Source organism: Bos mutus, chromosome 9 (assembly GCF_027580195.1).
Source record: "Bos mutus isolate GX-2022 chromosome 9, NWIPB_WYAK_1.1, whole genome shotgun sequence".
NCBI classification, from domain to species: Eukaryota; Metazoa; Chordata; class Mammalia; order Artiodactyla; family Bovidae; genus Bos; species Bos mutus.
Window position 1 is genome coordinate 49,643,617 of NC_091625.1, and position 15,847 is coordinate 49,659,463.

The 15,847-nt window shown below is 40.3% G+C and overlaps 1 protein-coding gene across 1 annotated transcript in view; it reads left to right on the forward strand.

Moving 5' to 3' along the window:
- The window catches only part of SIM1 (SIM bHLH transcription factor 1), a 68,334-nt gene that overhangs the window by 26,367 nt on the left and 26,120 nt on the right, over positions 1-15,847 (forward strand). The window contains exon 9 of the mRNA XM_005902612.2: positions 13,531-13,699. Within this exon, the coding sequence (XP_005902674.1) occupies positions 13,531-13,699 (169 nt within the window). The remainder of the gene's footprint in view (positions 1-13,530; positions 13,700-15,847) is intronic.

Sequence of the window (15,847 nt, forward strand, 5' to 3'; positions counted from 1 at the left end):
AGAGACCAAGTGACTTAGCCAATACAACACGGCTCATGAGTGAGCATACCAATCCAGGGCCTAGACTCCGGAGCCTACCTGATTTCCTGTTGGGCTTGTTGTCTTTAAGCTGGTAACTGTACTAGGATGTTGTTGTTGTTCAGTCATTCAGTTGTGTCTGACTCTTTACAACCCCATGAACGACGAGGCTTGCCTGTCCTTCATGCTCTCCTGGAGTTTGTTCAAACTCATGTCCATTGAGTCAGTGAAGCCATCCAACCATCTCATCCTCTGTTGTCCCCTTCTCCTGCTGCCCTCAATCTTTCCCAGTATCAGGGTCTTTTCCAATGAATCAACTCTTTGCATCAATATTGATGCAAGTGGCCAAAGTATTGGAACTTCAGCTTCAGCTTCAGTCCTTCCAATGAATATTCAGGATTGATTTCCTTTAGGATTGACTTGTTTGATCTCCTTGCTGTACAAGAGACTCTCAAAAGTCATACTAGGGTGAAACATATGAAATTGCCATTTCTAGACATTAGAATAGTTAAAAATTAACAATTTCATAAATTCCACCTATTACTCAGGAATTGATAGGATGTTTTACAGAGATTTTTACCAAGGTCTGTGGACAGTTCTCTCTCTTGTACAATATGGGGTCTCCATTGCTTTCCAGTCTGGGTACACTCAGAACCAGTCAGCTCACCTTCCATACCCCAGCCCCCTCCCCTCCACCAGTTTAAGCACCAACATTTAAGACATGTTCACACAGCTGCAAGCTGTAAGCATCACCTATAGATCATTATTTTATTTAGAACATCTAATATTTTACCAGGATTCAAATGCAAGCTACTTTCTTTACTAGAAGAACATCTTTCCTTTGATTGATTGCTAAATAGACAGAGCTTGTGAAAAGATCTCTCTCTCTCTCTTTTTTTTCCTGGGATTTCTTGTTCAAACAGAATTTGTTGTATACACATCAGAAAGCCGTGCTAATATGGGCTGCTGGCCAGATCGTGGAAACAGCCTCATTATATTGAACTGGATGTCATAATGGTACCCATTAAGGTGGAATTCCCTCTGTGTTTGTACTTTTAAACCCAAGTCCCTTGCCACTTAAACATCTCTCTGAGAATAGCAACATTCTCTGGTAACATAGTCTGAGAATGTGCTGGCTCTCTCCTCCTCCTGCTGAAAACCACGATAAAAATAGAATCCCGGGTTCAGAGCATTTTTAGGGGTTTTCAGTTTGCTGCTGCTCCTCGGCCATTCATTCCACTCTCTGCGCTTGTGATGACTGTAATGTGTTCTGATGGCTGAAGGTAAGGACCTACAAGATTTACTTCTTTCAACACTCCCGTTAATTGCTATTGGAGTCCAAATATACAGCAGGAAAAGAGCAGCATTTTTTTTTTCCTCCAGAATTAACCAAATGCAACACAAGAGTTTTCATTTTAATTTTTAAAAGCCGTTAAGAGACTAATAGCATCACAGCATTTCTATTAGCTGTTGAAATCTCACTATCGTCCTGGCAAAGTGAAGTTATTTGCTGTGCCGGATTTGGGTAATGGACCCCTGCAGGGTTACAGCTCAGGAATGCTGGAAGGATGAAGCCCACAAAGGGGAGGGCAGAGTGGGTGTCAATCTCATTCCTCCAATTAGAGCAGTTAAAGAAATAGCAAAGTGCAGGGTGGCATTTATTGTGAGGGCTAATTGAAAACCAGAGGAAAATATTGAGACGCTACATGGCATTTCACATTATAATCTCTTTTCTATTTGTGTCTCATCTCCATTGACTCAATAGGATTTTCATTATAAACAAATTTCTATCATTAGATTCAGGTTAATTTCTGTGGCTGTAATTAAGAGGATGGTAAGAAACAGTTGAGAGCATAGTCCTCTCTACTGAAAACTGGGCATGGTTCTTGAAATTTACCTGGCAAGTCCCAATGCCTCCTACATGCCAAGCTCTGTGGTGAGACCCTGTCATGACCAAGACAGACAAGGTTCTTACCCTCATGGAACATGATTTAGTGGGAAGAAATAGACAGTACTTATAAACAAAGAAATATGTTGTGTGATGTCAAAAAATGAAAGGAAAAAAATTAAGCAGGACAAAGAGATGGAAGTGGTCAGGGAAGGCTTCTCTGAGGACTCTTAAATGAAGGGGAGGCAGCCAAATGGAGGCCTGCAGAGAGAACATTTCCACAGAGAGAAGCAAATGCAAAGGCCCAGAGGTAGAAACCGTCTTGGTAAGTTGATGAACGGAGGAGGTGTGGCTGGAGCAGAGAAAAAGAGGGGAAGAACAGAAAAAGATAATGCTAGAATAGGCAGAGTCAGATCATGTTGAGTTTTGAAGGCCTTGGGTAGCCATTGAAGAGTTTTGAGCCAAAGGCATGGCATGAAGTAATAGAAGCTTTGAAAGGATCATCTGGCTGATGTGGAGAGTAAGCTTCAGGGTGGGTAATGGGAAGAGGCAGGGAGACTAGGTAGGAAGTGATTATAATTACCTAGATTAAGGAAAATGATGGCTTGAAAGAGGGAGGTAGTGGTGAAGGGTCAGGTTCAGGATGTTTTCAAGGCAGACTGATGGGGTTTGCAGATGGATTGGATATAAGTTGTGGAAAAAAATAGGAGTCAAGAATGGCAACCTCAGGCATCTGAGTGAATAATGGGAAGAAATAGATTTGTAGGAAAGGGCAGCAATCAAGGGTTGTATGTGGACATGTTTATTTTGAGATGCCTGTTGTTCATCAGAGTGAAACATCAGGTAGGCAATTGGATCTGTGTGTCTTGGAGTCTGAGGAGGTCTGAGCTAGAGATGGGGATCATCAGCATATGGAATTTAAAGCCAGCAAAGGGACTGAGATCACTAGGGAGTAGATTTGAATAGAGAAGCAGCCTGAGGACCAAGCCCTGCAGCCTGAGTGGTATAGAGTCTGCAGGAACAGGAAGTGCCCAGGAGGAGGCTGAAAGGAATCGAACAGTCAGGGATGGGGATGGGAGTAGTTTGGTGAAATATATGTAGTCAGGGCAGTTCCTGGGGGAAGTGTGAATTTTGTCTTTGGAATGTTCCCTCCCTTTTCAGTGGTTTTCTATTTCCCCTGTGGTGCCCTTTCTTTCCTCTGATTCTGTTAGTTTCTCTCATCCCTGATAACAATTGCCCTAGTTCTCAAAGTGTGGTCCACTGACTGGGAGCATCAGCACCATACTTGTTAAAAATGCAAATTGTGAGCTCCATCCTAGACCTGCAAATGAGAAACTCTAAGAAGTAGAGCCTAGTAAGCTGTATTTTAATACATTTTTCATGTGCTTCTGATGCATGCAGAAATTTGAGAATCACTGCTCTAGGGAAAGGAACTGATAAACTGGATCAATGAAAGATAATAGATGAGGCTTACCCTGTTGTCCTTTTCTGAGCCATCTGTCTACAGCCAAAGAGATAAATGTCTAATGACAGATTTTGAGCATCAACCAGTAGACTATTTTTGAGACATCTTCATGGGAGCCAAGGAAACTTCTCCATCCCCACAAATCATAAAAGCAGGCAGCTGCCTACTTGCCTATCCTGTCTTTGATGCTGCTGCTGCTGCTAAGTTGCTTCAGTCGTGTCCGACTCTGTGAGACCCCGTAGATGGCAGCCCACCAGGCTCCGCCATCCCTGGGATTCTCCAGGCAAGAACACTGGAGTGGGTTGCCATTTCCTTCTCCAATGCATGAAAGTGGAAAGTGAAAGTGAAGTCGCTCAGTCGTGTCCAACTCTGTGCGACCTCATGGACTGCAGCCTACCAGGCTCCTCTGTCCATGGATTTTCCAGGCAAGAGTGCTGGAGGGGGGTGCCATTGCCTTCTCCGGTCCTGTCTTTAGAGTGGGCTGTTTATAACTATATATTCTATATTGTATTATACAAGCTCACCAACTCCACATATGGCAATAATGAAAAATTTAGCATTTTAATGGACAATTCAAAATCTCTAGCAGCAGTTCAGAACTTATTTTGTTAAAACACAACTTACTTATCAGGCAATTTAAAATAAAACCTGAATACCAAGGTACATAATAATAATAACAGAACATTTGTTGAGTTGTAAATTCTTATTCATAAAATACACATCAAATTTGTTTTAGCTGTTTAAATAATAGAGTTTAATATATATTTAGTTAAGCATTACAATAGTAAGGACTTAAGGAGATTAGAAATAAATGAATCCAATTAAAGAACACGTCTGTGAGATTTGATATGTCATAGGTATGAATGAACTGTTTGCTCAGCAACTGTAAAGAAACCATTAAATGATTAACTATCTAGAATAGGTTTAATCAAGAATAAATGCTATAGAAGATATTTTAAAATATTTAAGTTAAACAAATGAAGACTTGTGCATTTGAAAACATAGAATCACACCATCGTTTTTTGCTGCATCTTTTCCCAGGGAGTTTGAAACCTGAGGTTCACCTTTTCTGTGATCTGCAGAAATGCCAGGGTCTTGTGTTGTATGGAAAAGGGCAGAGCTTGCAACAGTGTCATGAGGCTTGGCCTTGTGGGGCCTCCTCAAACACTGTGGGGAATTGGAGGACCCTGAGATCTTGAGGATAGGATTTGTTTGTGTGTGTGTGTTAGTCGCTCAGTCATGTCTGACTCTTTGCCACCCTCCTCTTTGCCACCAGAGGAGCCTGCCAGGCTCCTCTCTCCATGGAATTCTCTAGGCAAGAACACTAGAGTAGGTTTCCATTCTCTTCTCCAGGGGATCTTCCCAACTCAGGGACTGAATCCAGGTCTTCTGCATTGCAGGCAGTTTCTTTACCATCTAAGCCACCAGGGAAGCCCAGGATTTGTCTACAGCCAAAGAAATAAGTGTCTAATGATAGATTTTGAACATCAACCAGTAGATTTTCTTGAGACATCTTCAAGGGAGCCAAGGAAACTTCTCAGTATTGTGAGATGATTTCTTTGTGATTACAGGTTTCTTTTCTGTTCCTGGAGTTTGTGTGGAGTTGAAAACGGGAGATGTGCTCTTTCACCCTCTCTGCCAAAGGGTTTTAGGGTTTAGGAATCAACTTTCTAAGGGTCAGGAGAACTAGGTGAGCAAGCTATTCCTGTGAGAATGGAACCTCAACCAAATGTAAGGGGTTAGGTGAGGGATTCCCCCATTATTCATCTATTTCAGATACTGGAAGATCTCTAAAGAGAAGATATATTTAAAAAACATCAGTGTCATAAATGACAGCAAAGGTGAGAGAGATGGACAGAGAAGATAGAAACATGAAAAAGAGGAGTCAGAGTGACATGTATGCATTTTATTTTCTATTTGTGGAAATTTCAAAACATAAGAAAAACTTGATTGGTATTTGTATCATTTTTGTTTCTTTATATTTGGCTTTTTTTCCTCTAGAAGTAGACTCAGATTAGGGGTTCTCATGATGGAAGAGGAGACTGACAGTTTTTAATTTGCCTTTGATAAAAGAGGCAGCACATTTTGCATTTGTTTATTTGACTTTTAAATATCACCTTAGGACAATAAGATATAGACTAGCTGTAAGAGCAATAGGATTTGGAACTTTAGACGAGGAAAATTCACAAACACACCTAAACTTTAGTAGCCAGGTATAGAATGAATTTCTGAGCATAAAAAATTAAGTTCCTCAGAACAAGAAATGTGTCCCCAAAGTAGGGTTTATGCCATTTAAACAATGACAAATATGTCATTTATAACTCACATGAAACTAAACTGTTTTAAGAAACTCCATGGTGAGGCTTCCTTTTTTTCAATTATAAGTAATATTTTAAGTCATAGTCTCCAAAGAAGGAAATAAAATGCCCCATAGTTCACTTGGAAGCCTTTAGAGACAGATAATTCTACAAGGTAGGAAGGGTGGAAAATAGATCAGAAAGTAAGTGAAATGTACAGGCACTGAGAGCAGAAGGACATGTGGACATTTAAAAATTATAAATGACGTGCATGAGATGTTGAACCTAGGGGAAAAGAAGTTTAGTCGTGCTTTCTCTTTTGTAACTTAACATTATTCACAAAGAAGCAGCCCCGGCTTCTTCTATATAAAGAAAAGAAATTGGGAACCCATTTCACCATTAGATAGGAGTGCCTAAAGTTTGCCTCAACTGGTGTTTCTTTTTTAAGAAATATTTTTCTGATTATAACAGTCACATGTGTTTATTATAGAAAAATTAAAATAATGTGGAGTGTTATAAAGAGAATGTAAAGAACATCATTAATCTATTTTCCAGATCTCTACTGTTAACATTTTAGTTTTTTGCCACCCACTGTATTACACGCTATGCTGTGCTGTGCTTAGTTGCTCAGTCATGTCCAACTCCTTATCACACCCATATACATGCCTATACAGTACATGTTAATTTTAAAAAAGATAATTTTTTACTTTATCAATAGTATTTCTACATTAACTAAAAAAAAAAAGAATGACTGCACAATATTTTATCACAATGGTATGCCATAATTAAATAAGGCTTCTATTGTTGGTTCTTATTTGCTTATTTACAATTAAATATAAGAATTATGCTAATAAGCACCCTTGTATATAGACTTTTGATACCCATCTCTGATTATTTTCACAAGATATAGAAGTGGAATTACTGGATTTAAGCTTTGGACACACCTAAGACTGTTGGTAAAAACTGCTAGTTTATTCTCTTGCTGGTAGTATGTATATATGCCCATTTCACCTTGTCTTCATTGAGATTTATTGTCATTTTAAAAATCTTTTCTAATTTGAAAGGCAAAAATGACATCTGATAGCTGATGAATTCACACAGGTTATTGCTACTGAGGCTGAACCTTTAGAGAGTTATTTCTCAGCAATTTGTGCATTGTTTACAGCCTTTTTATATTTTTCTATTGCATACATATTTCTTACTGATTTTTAGAAGTATATCTCTGGGGATTTAAAGCACTATTACTACTCACCCCTTCAATACGACTCTAATGGTTCTAAAGACATAGTTGAGGATGAAATTGATTTAGTGTTCTAGTTTCCCTAATATCACATATGTGATGCTTGCATCACAACTTGATTTTTTAAAAGTGCAGTTAATATACATACCACTAAAATGGTAGCATATGATTAGTTTCTTTGATTTAAGATCACACAGAATTTCAGAATGATTATTATTAATTATAAGCTGGGAATTTAAAAATCCCTCACATAAACTTGCTTACTTAGCAGATATTTCTTTCCCATATATGTAGAAAGTTTTGCCAGTTTTTAAATTTTGCGTCATTTGGATCGGAGAAGAATGACAGTTTATTGCAGTGAGAATTATTTTGTCAACCATTTGCAAGTGAGTGTTTGTTCTCTGTAAGATATATTGCAAGACAGAAAACAGAGACCATTAGAAGAGAAAAAATGTAGGAGGTTGTCGTTAGATGGGTTTCCCAGGTGGCGCAAGCGGTAAAGGACATGCCTGTCACTGCAGAAAACTGAAGGGACATGGGTTAGATCCCTAGGTCAGGAAGATCCCCTGGAGGAGGGCATGACAGTGCACTCCAGTATTCTTGCCTGGAGAATCCCATGGACAGAGAAGCCTGGTGGGCTACAGTCCATGGGGTCACAAAGAGTCCAACATGACTGAAGTGACTTAGTATGCAGGCACCCACACACGTCATTAGATATTCCATTCACGTGAGAGAGAATAAGTGCCGAGTGAGTGGTGGGGCAGTGACTGGTATAGGGCCTCAGAAGAGAGAGCAGGGAGAGATCACTGTGGCCAGTGCGGGGAAGGGAAGAGTTAGGTGCAGCGTGTGCAGTCTGTCTTAGCTGTATTTCAGTCTGTGTCGTGGGTTTGCACAAATGCATTATGCTATCCCTGTTGTGAGGATGGTTGGTTTTGCCACATCTTACGTTACAGTTCTTGACTTACTTTTTAGTTGTTGCTGTTTGCCTGTTGTTTATACCCCTGCTTTTCCTTCTTGAAATCACAACATGATGGTAAACCTCATTGACTATTATGTAATATTTACTGTCACATATGGGAAGGGTAAACCACCCTTTACCCTTGTGGGGCTGTCCACTCCATAGCATATTGGACGAAACCTACAAAATGGAGGAGAAAGAGGTTTCTAGGCAGAGGCAATGTTTACATAAAACCCAAGACTTTTGGGGAACTATTAAAATCACCAAATCAAACGGAGAAAACCACAAGGAGCAAACACAAATCCACTTATTAGTATGAGACTATTACATTTCCAAGGGTGCCTTCGCCTAATTTCCCAGCAGATTGTCTTCGTTCATGAACCCCTCACAGTATGGAATCCTCCTTATCAGCTATCTCTGCTGGGCTCCATGGGAGCCTGAAAATGAAACAGAAAGTAGGTCTCTCTGCTGCGGAGGTTTACCCAGTGGCCAGGCTGCAACTCTGCCAGAATATAAAGAAGGTCATGCACTTCGTGTAACAGTGACTCTAGAATCCAATTAAAAAGTTTAGTATAAGGCACAGTCATTCCTACTTAATCCGATCACGGTTTAATGCAATCCTCTGCTTATTTCAGTCAGCGCCTTTGGAGCCAAATCAATTGTATGTCTTTGTTTCCACGTTTTCCTCAGTAATTTGATCACCTTCAGCTGTTTAAAAAAATGTAGCTCAATTGGGAAATCTGGCAACATCTTTTAAGAATCGCCACATAACATAAAGTCAACAAACTCCAGAATGGCCAGCTCCCAAACTGATAGGACAGAAGCAAAAATTCAGGAATCTAAAATAAAAGCAGTATAGGGTAAGGTAGAGATGAAGAGGGAAATTCTTGCAAAGAATCTTGACTCAACATGAACTGATCAAATGCTGTTGATTACTTCTCTGTGCACTCACTCCAACTCGCTTCAAGGGTCATACATGTGTTGGTGCTGCTGTCGGCATAGAGAATGCCAGGCTCCCAGTCAAAACGATAGACGTGACATTGACGCATCTCTCTGAAGCTGACCGTACCTTTCAGCAGTGAAGACATCTTTTATTTGCTTTGCAAGAGGGCATCACTCTGAGCTTCCCATATCACAAGTTGGCATTTGCCTTGTGAGTGGTCATGGGATATTGCTTAAGGAGAGGCTGAGGAGACCAATGATGCAAAAATAGCCCCTTTTTATTCAGTTGGAATTTGAGTAGTTCTAAATATGTATATGACTATTATAAAGTTTGGAGTAGACTCAGATGGTTAATTCTGCAAATTGAATGATTTCTGGCTGTCTGTAGTGGAATAAGAGGATTACTTTGGTCTATGCAAATATGGATGAGATTGACAAACTGCAAGGCCTAGTGATTGCAAATTACCTGTTTCACATTGCTTTTAGAGCCTGGGTACCTGAGGATGTCTACAGAGCTGGTTCAAGTCATTAAAAGGAGAAAAATACAAAGTAAATTGGTATCAACAGCCATTTTGAAAAACGTGTCAAATGGCATATGCTACAGTTCCTCTTTTGCTAAGCTTTTGATAAGTATCTGGGAGAGCTGCCCTTAAGAGGGTTACCTGTGGGGTCCTGAATATGACCCATGTGGCACTTCTCAAGAAAGCTTGACCAGGGCTGACTTCTTCCTTTATTAAAATCAGCTAAGTCAAGCTCCATACTCATTTCAGGGGCTAAGATCTGTGCACCCACGTATTTTATTTTGTCCTACTGCCCAGGGAAGCACTGACCGACTTTCCTAGGTGTACACCTACCTTTAAGGATATGTGTGTGATACTAGAATGCATCTCTCTAGGGGATGAGGGGGAGGGGGAGCCAGACTCTTCTTTGTGTCTGAGTTTGGAGGAAGGAAATGGAACTCGTAATGTGATTCCCATCAGTATCTAGACCTTTAATCTATACAAATGAAATACTCAGTTTAATAGAATTGTAACAGTAAAACAAATGCTTTGTTCTCAGTGAATCCACCATTCAGAGCGGCTCTTGGCAGCACATCAACCGTATTTGAAAAGTCTTTAAGTGGGTATTTTTTTATTGTGCTTTTCATCCTGACACATCTTTTGAGCTGTTAGAGTCCCGAACAGAGAAGCACTCATCTCAGAATGCTGCGTCTGTGTTGTGCTATGGTCTTCATTTGGTGACTTAGCAATAAAAAACTTAATTAACTTAATAAATATTTTGGCCACACTATAATAGAGTTTAGAGGGTAAAAAGGAACAGAGCAAATCAAAATGAGTTTGGGATAGAAAGGAAAGAAATATGTCATAGGGAGGTGTTTGGAATGAAACGTATTACAATTGCTATCAAGGTGAACCTTAGCTCTGGGGAAAGCGGGTGCCAAAAAGTGCCCTAGGGGGTGGAAACCATACTATTTATTAAGCATGTATTATCTTCTAGCACTGTGCAATGAGCTTTTCACAGGGTTTCATCTGAACCTCAGCACATCCCTATGAGGTGTAAAGAGGAAATTGAAGTCTAGACAGGTTATCACACAGTAAGAGGCTCACACTGTGATCTACTTGACTTCATGATCTTCTGCTCAGTTTTGATGAATTCTTTTTTGTATTTTTTGGTGCACCAAAACATTAATATTTTTATTGGTGTATCCAAAGTATAACTCTTTGGAGACTTCCCTGATTGTTCAGTGGTTAAGATTCTGGACTTCCACTGCAGGGGGCATGAGTCCAATCCCTGGTTAAGGAAGTTCTACATGCCACAATGTGGCCAAAAAAAAAAAAAATTCAAAGTATGACTTTTTATATTTATTAGCTTTTTCATATGAATATGTAGAATTTACAATCATTAATTGGCTTTCAAACTTTATTTAAGCCTATTTAATTTGGAGTATTTCATTGGTTGGAAACTATGCAAAAATTTTGGACTTTTTCAATGTCTAAGATGCATACTCTGGGGTCTGATAGTGTGTAAGAGAAAAGTGAATCCTGTAGCCTCTGCTTGTACATCTCTGTGCTGAAATGTTGCATTAAGAATGAATTGACAAAAATTAGTTAGTTGATTTTCAGAGGTACATGTTTCTTGCTGTTAGTTCTAGAGGCTGAGTGGATACTCCACTGTCCAGTGGACGGAAGTACATTTTGACACAGAATATGGTCAAGGATGGGAGCCCTGCCTCCTGCCAGCGCCTAGCTTGCTCACTGTCACATGCACGTGGCCTCAGGGTCAGGTGTGTCTGGGGACTCACCGCCCACAGGGGTCTTTTCCACAGAGAAAGTCTGTTGGGTTTCAGGTTATTAGCAGTCACTGAAGAAAGCAATCCTTTTTTAGTTGCATCCTTACCTTCTTCCTCTTCCACCTAGGTGAACTACTGTGCCAGTTGCCATTGGAACAGGCAAAATAGCTCTTGACAGTAGTCTTCCAGGAACTCAGAATCCACTGGGCAAGATAAGATATAATCCCTTGAAAAATAAGATTTGAGGAGGAAAGAGGTAACCTTCTGGTTCCCTCCTCACTTCCCTCGGGAACTGGCCCCAGTGCCTTGGTCATGAAGGTAGTAACTTAGTCCTTATGTTCATTGCTGTCCCCCCACGGCCACTACAGAGGTGCTCAGTAAACACATCCTGAAGGAATGGATGGGTTTAGCACCCGGGAAGGGCTTTCTAGAGGTGAGTATGACTTAAGGTAGTTCTTTATAAGAGGGATTTTAAGAAACAGAAAGTCAAGAAAGTATAAGATCAGTCTGAGGAGAACTATTCTGGATGAAGCAAGGGGCTAATGAAGGAAAATTCTGAGATATTGTCAGAAAAATAGATGGGTGCCACATTTTGGCAGGCAATGAGTTTCTGACCAGCGAGTGCTCAGAATCTGCTCTGTGTGTGGTTCTTGGGAGTTAAGGAGAGCATATAACAGACCAGTGAGGTAATCAGATCCCCCAAAACCCAAAAGACAAATTGCATGCCTACCTTCTAAATTTTTGTTACTCACATAAGGAGAATTTTTTTTTGGTCTTTTTAAAAAAGTTTATTTTTTAATTGAAGGATAATTGCTTTACAGAATTATGTTGGTTTCTGAGTAGATGAGCTATTTGATATGAAACCATTGTAATTTGATGACATCTAGCATAGCATAGCATCACTGAACTGAACTGAACTGATCACTACCCTCCAGTTAGTAGTAGTGATATTATTGGCCCTGTTTTAGCTGGCTTCTATTTCTGGTCACTTGGGGAGGAACTCCTTGCCTGAATTATACTTTTGCCTTTGCCTGATCTCTCTGTAGCAGGACAGATAGGGAGAAGGACAAGAAGGTAAATGATAGTCACTGAACGGTGGAGATCTGCCAACCACTCTTACGTGTATAATTTTATCAAATACTACACTTAACATAGCTATCTTAATCTGAAGAGCGTGGAAAATGCATACAGAATGTTTAAAAAGGTAAACCCATTAGAGAAAGGAAAAATAATATAAGAAAAAAAATAAAGAGACAGTGGAGTTTGTTGCACAGAATTCATGCCATGAGGATTTGTACACTTGCTAGAGGTGGTGACACATCGAACTTGGGCTCAGGGCTTTTTGACTTCATTGCAAAGAAGGAAACATGACGCATGATATGATTCACAGTGCTTGTGAGATAAAAAGAGATCAATTACTCAGAAGCAGCCGGGCTAGTTCTGGAACCTGAGAGAAGATTCTCCCATGAGTCCTCATAAGGAAGACTCTGAAACATTTTATTTTGGCTGCCAGTGGGAAGGATTGATAGCCTCTTATGAAACCCGAGGATTCAGCCGAGACTTCCTGCTGCCTGGGAGCAGGCTGAGGTGGTTGGTAGCTGTGGGCAGGGCCAAGCTGTCATCTTTAGTCCCTGAACACCTCAGCAGTACCTTCTCAGTGAACTCTTGAGATACACTTTTTCCCCTGTCACATCACAGCCTGCAGTCATTATGTTTATTTCTTTATTGTTTCTTCTCCTCAAGAGATTGTAATCTGCACAAGGGTAGGGGGCTCTACATGCCTTATTCATCCTTTCATCTCCATATAGCACAAAGTCTGGTATATTTTAGGAGCCTAATAAATACTTACTGAGTAAAGGAGTAGAAAGAACTGGTGGCAAAGTATATCCTCAGGTAACTGAATTAGTTAGCCTGTTGAAAAAGGATTTTTAACTAGTTAGCCTGGATACCCTAGTTTGCTAGCCATATGGGTATTTGGAATGTTTACCCAGGATGACTGATCAAGGAACAGCTGATAAAAGACATTCTTTTTGTCAACCATCAGACAGCATCAGTTGGTCAGTTTTCTGCTGAGCTCATCCCACAAATAGAAAATCTTTAGACTTTATAATGCATAACTCACCAGCAAGGACACAAAAGCTCAGAGAACTGGAATTCTAGATTTATTTTCTACTATATAAAAATAATGAACAATGTATATTTTAATCAAGGCATCTTCATGAGCATATCATATAATTTGGCAGCTACATTCACAGAGATTTGTTAAATATTAGGTACTTCCAAAATAATCAAGGTGTTTGTGGAATCCAGTTATATGGCTAACTTTCACTTGATTCCTCTTCAAATATGAATGACTGTCATTTCCAGTAAGAGAATATGTGTATCTGTCTCCTGTGGTGGCCGATTAAGGGCTGTGTCTTTTCACCCTGCAGGGACACGGAATACAAAGGGCTGCAGCTCTCCCTGGATCAGATCGCAGCCTCCAAACCAGCCTTCTCCTACGCAGGCAGCTCCACTCCTGCCCTGACTGACAGCAGGAAGGGGGCCAAGTCCAGGCTCTCCAGCTCAAAGTCCAAATCCAGGACTTCCCCATACCCTCAGGTAGGTGCAGTGCCACTTGGCAGTTTTCTTTTTCTGTGACTTGGTTTGGTCTCGCAGTGGAGGAAGTATTGAAGCTGTTTGGAATTAATTATCTGGCTTTAATACATTTAAAACTTCTATAAATCTGGAAAGCTTTCTAAAAATATCTTCTTCCTTTAAAATAACTATGCTAGTAAAAATTCGAAGTGATCTTGTGGTTTACTGCTTTTATATGAAGGTTGTGAGAGGATTCATTGCAGTCAAAACCATAACTGTATTTTCAAGGAGAATAGTCCTGAGTGTTTTCCTCAACAACGATTAACCAGAAAGATGGGGCAAGCATAGAAAAATATGGAAAATGAGAGCTTGATGTAGAAAAATGGAATCTTAGGACAGGAACTGAAGTCGAAGGATAAATTAAGAGGTGGAGGCAAAAGATCAAGGGTACATTTCACCATGAGATTTGAGCACAGATGGACTGTTTATGGGGAGGAATGAAACAAAGAGGGTCTTCCAGATGGCAGGAATGGTAGAAAAAGCAGCCCTCTTCTCATCTTTGCAAGGTGGTGAGCTGATGAGACCCAGAGGAGGTATTCCAGAAACACCGCAAGGTACAAAGACAAGTCCTGATGGTTGGAAGGAAGAAAAGAATGTTTTTCCTTATCAGCCTCTGTGATATAGAAACTTGTCTATGTCAAATGTAGGCACAACTCTCTCCTGGCCTGAAGGAAGTAGGACAGAACTGAGGATTTTTCACTCCTGGTACCCTGTGACCATCCTTTTCTTTAAGGGCTGCTTCTGCTAAGTCACTTTAGTCGTGTCCGACTCTGTGCGACCCCATAGATGGCAGCCCACCAGGCTCCCTCATCCCTGGGCTTCTCCAGGCAAGAACGCTGGAGTGGGTTGCCATTTCCTTTTCCAACATGAAAGTGAAAAGTGAAAGGGAAGTCGCTCAGTAGTGTCCGACTGTTCACGACCCCGTGAACCGTAGCCTACCAGGCTCCTCTGTCCATGGGATTTTCCAGGCAAGAGTACTGGAGTGGGGTGCCGTTGCCTTCTCCGTTCTTTAAGGGCACCATGTCCCAATTCCTGCAGTTCATTAGGGTAATTCAGGAGATGATTCCTGGGCTGGTAGAAAACCAACCAGGATTCGGAGATTTTTCATCAAGGTGGTCTTTATCATTTGTGTTTTTAATTTTTTGAAGTAAAAATGGCAATCTAGAGAGTCCAGAAACTATTATTTCCTTACTTATCAGAACATTTTTAATTCTGTTAACGTCAACAAGTATGTACTGTTTGAGGAAGTGTCATTTGTTGAGCTCATGGGTCACTAAGAAGCTACTATTTGCTAGATTATTTTAGCTTGGTATGTGAAGATGAGATCTGTGTCCCAAGGGACTGCTGTCACATGGTTTCAAATCTCCCACCAAGACCAGATTTCTTTACCCTGACAAAGTGTAAAGAGGAGTAGATGTGTGATGCCTGGACATTTTTCAATGTAAACATTCAGTTATGAAGACTGAGCACTTTATGTATAAAGTGCATTTTAGTTCAAGTTACTGTAGAGGAGGAGTTGCTTCTTTTTATTGAGTATCTGAGAAGCTTTATTTATTACTATCTCATACCTTGGGGAAAGAGTTTTACTGTCTCTTTTTGTTACTTGGAAGAATGAATTACTCCTTTGGGTAATTTTATCCTTATATGGATAGGAGTGCTGGACACATAAATGAAAGAAAAATTTAAATTAGGAAATACTAAGTTAAGAAGGAATTTGTCCATTGTTACAGAGAAATAAAGCTACAAAACCCAAATATCCCGCTACAAAATCCAAATATCCCCACTGAGCTTCCAAAACCTCACCATCTACATTTTATTTCACCTCAGCTCTTAAGTCTAAAATTTCTCTAGTTTATACTAATGTTGGACTAGGGCTTCCCAGGTGGCAAGGGAATCCACCTGCCAATGCAAGAGACAAAGGAGATACAGATTTGATACCTGGGTCTGAAAGATCCCCTGGCAGAGGACATGGCAACCCACTCCAGTATTCTTGCCTGGAGAATCCCATAGACAGAGAAGCCTGGAGGGCTACTGTCCATAGGGTGGCAAAGAGTCAGACATGACTGAAGCAACTTAGCAAACAATGTTAGACTATCTACACATTAAAAAAAA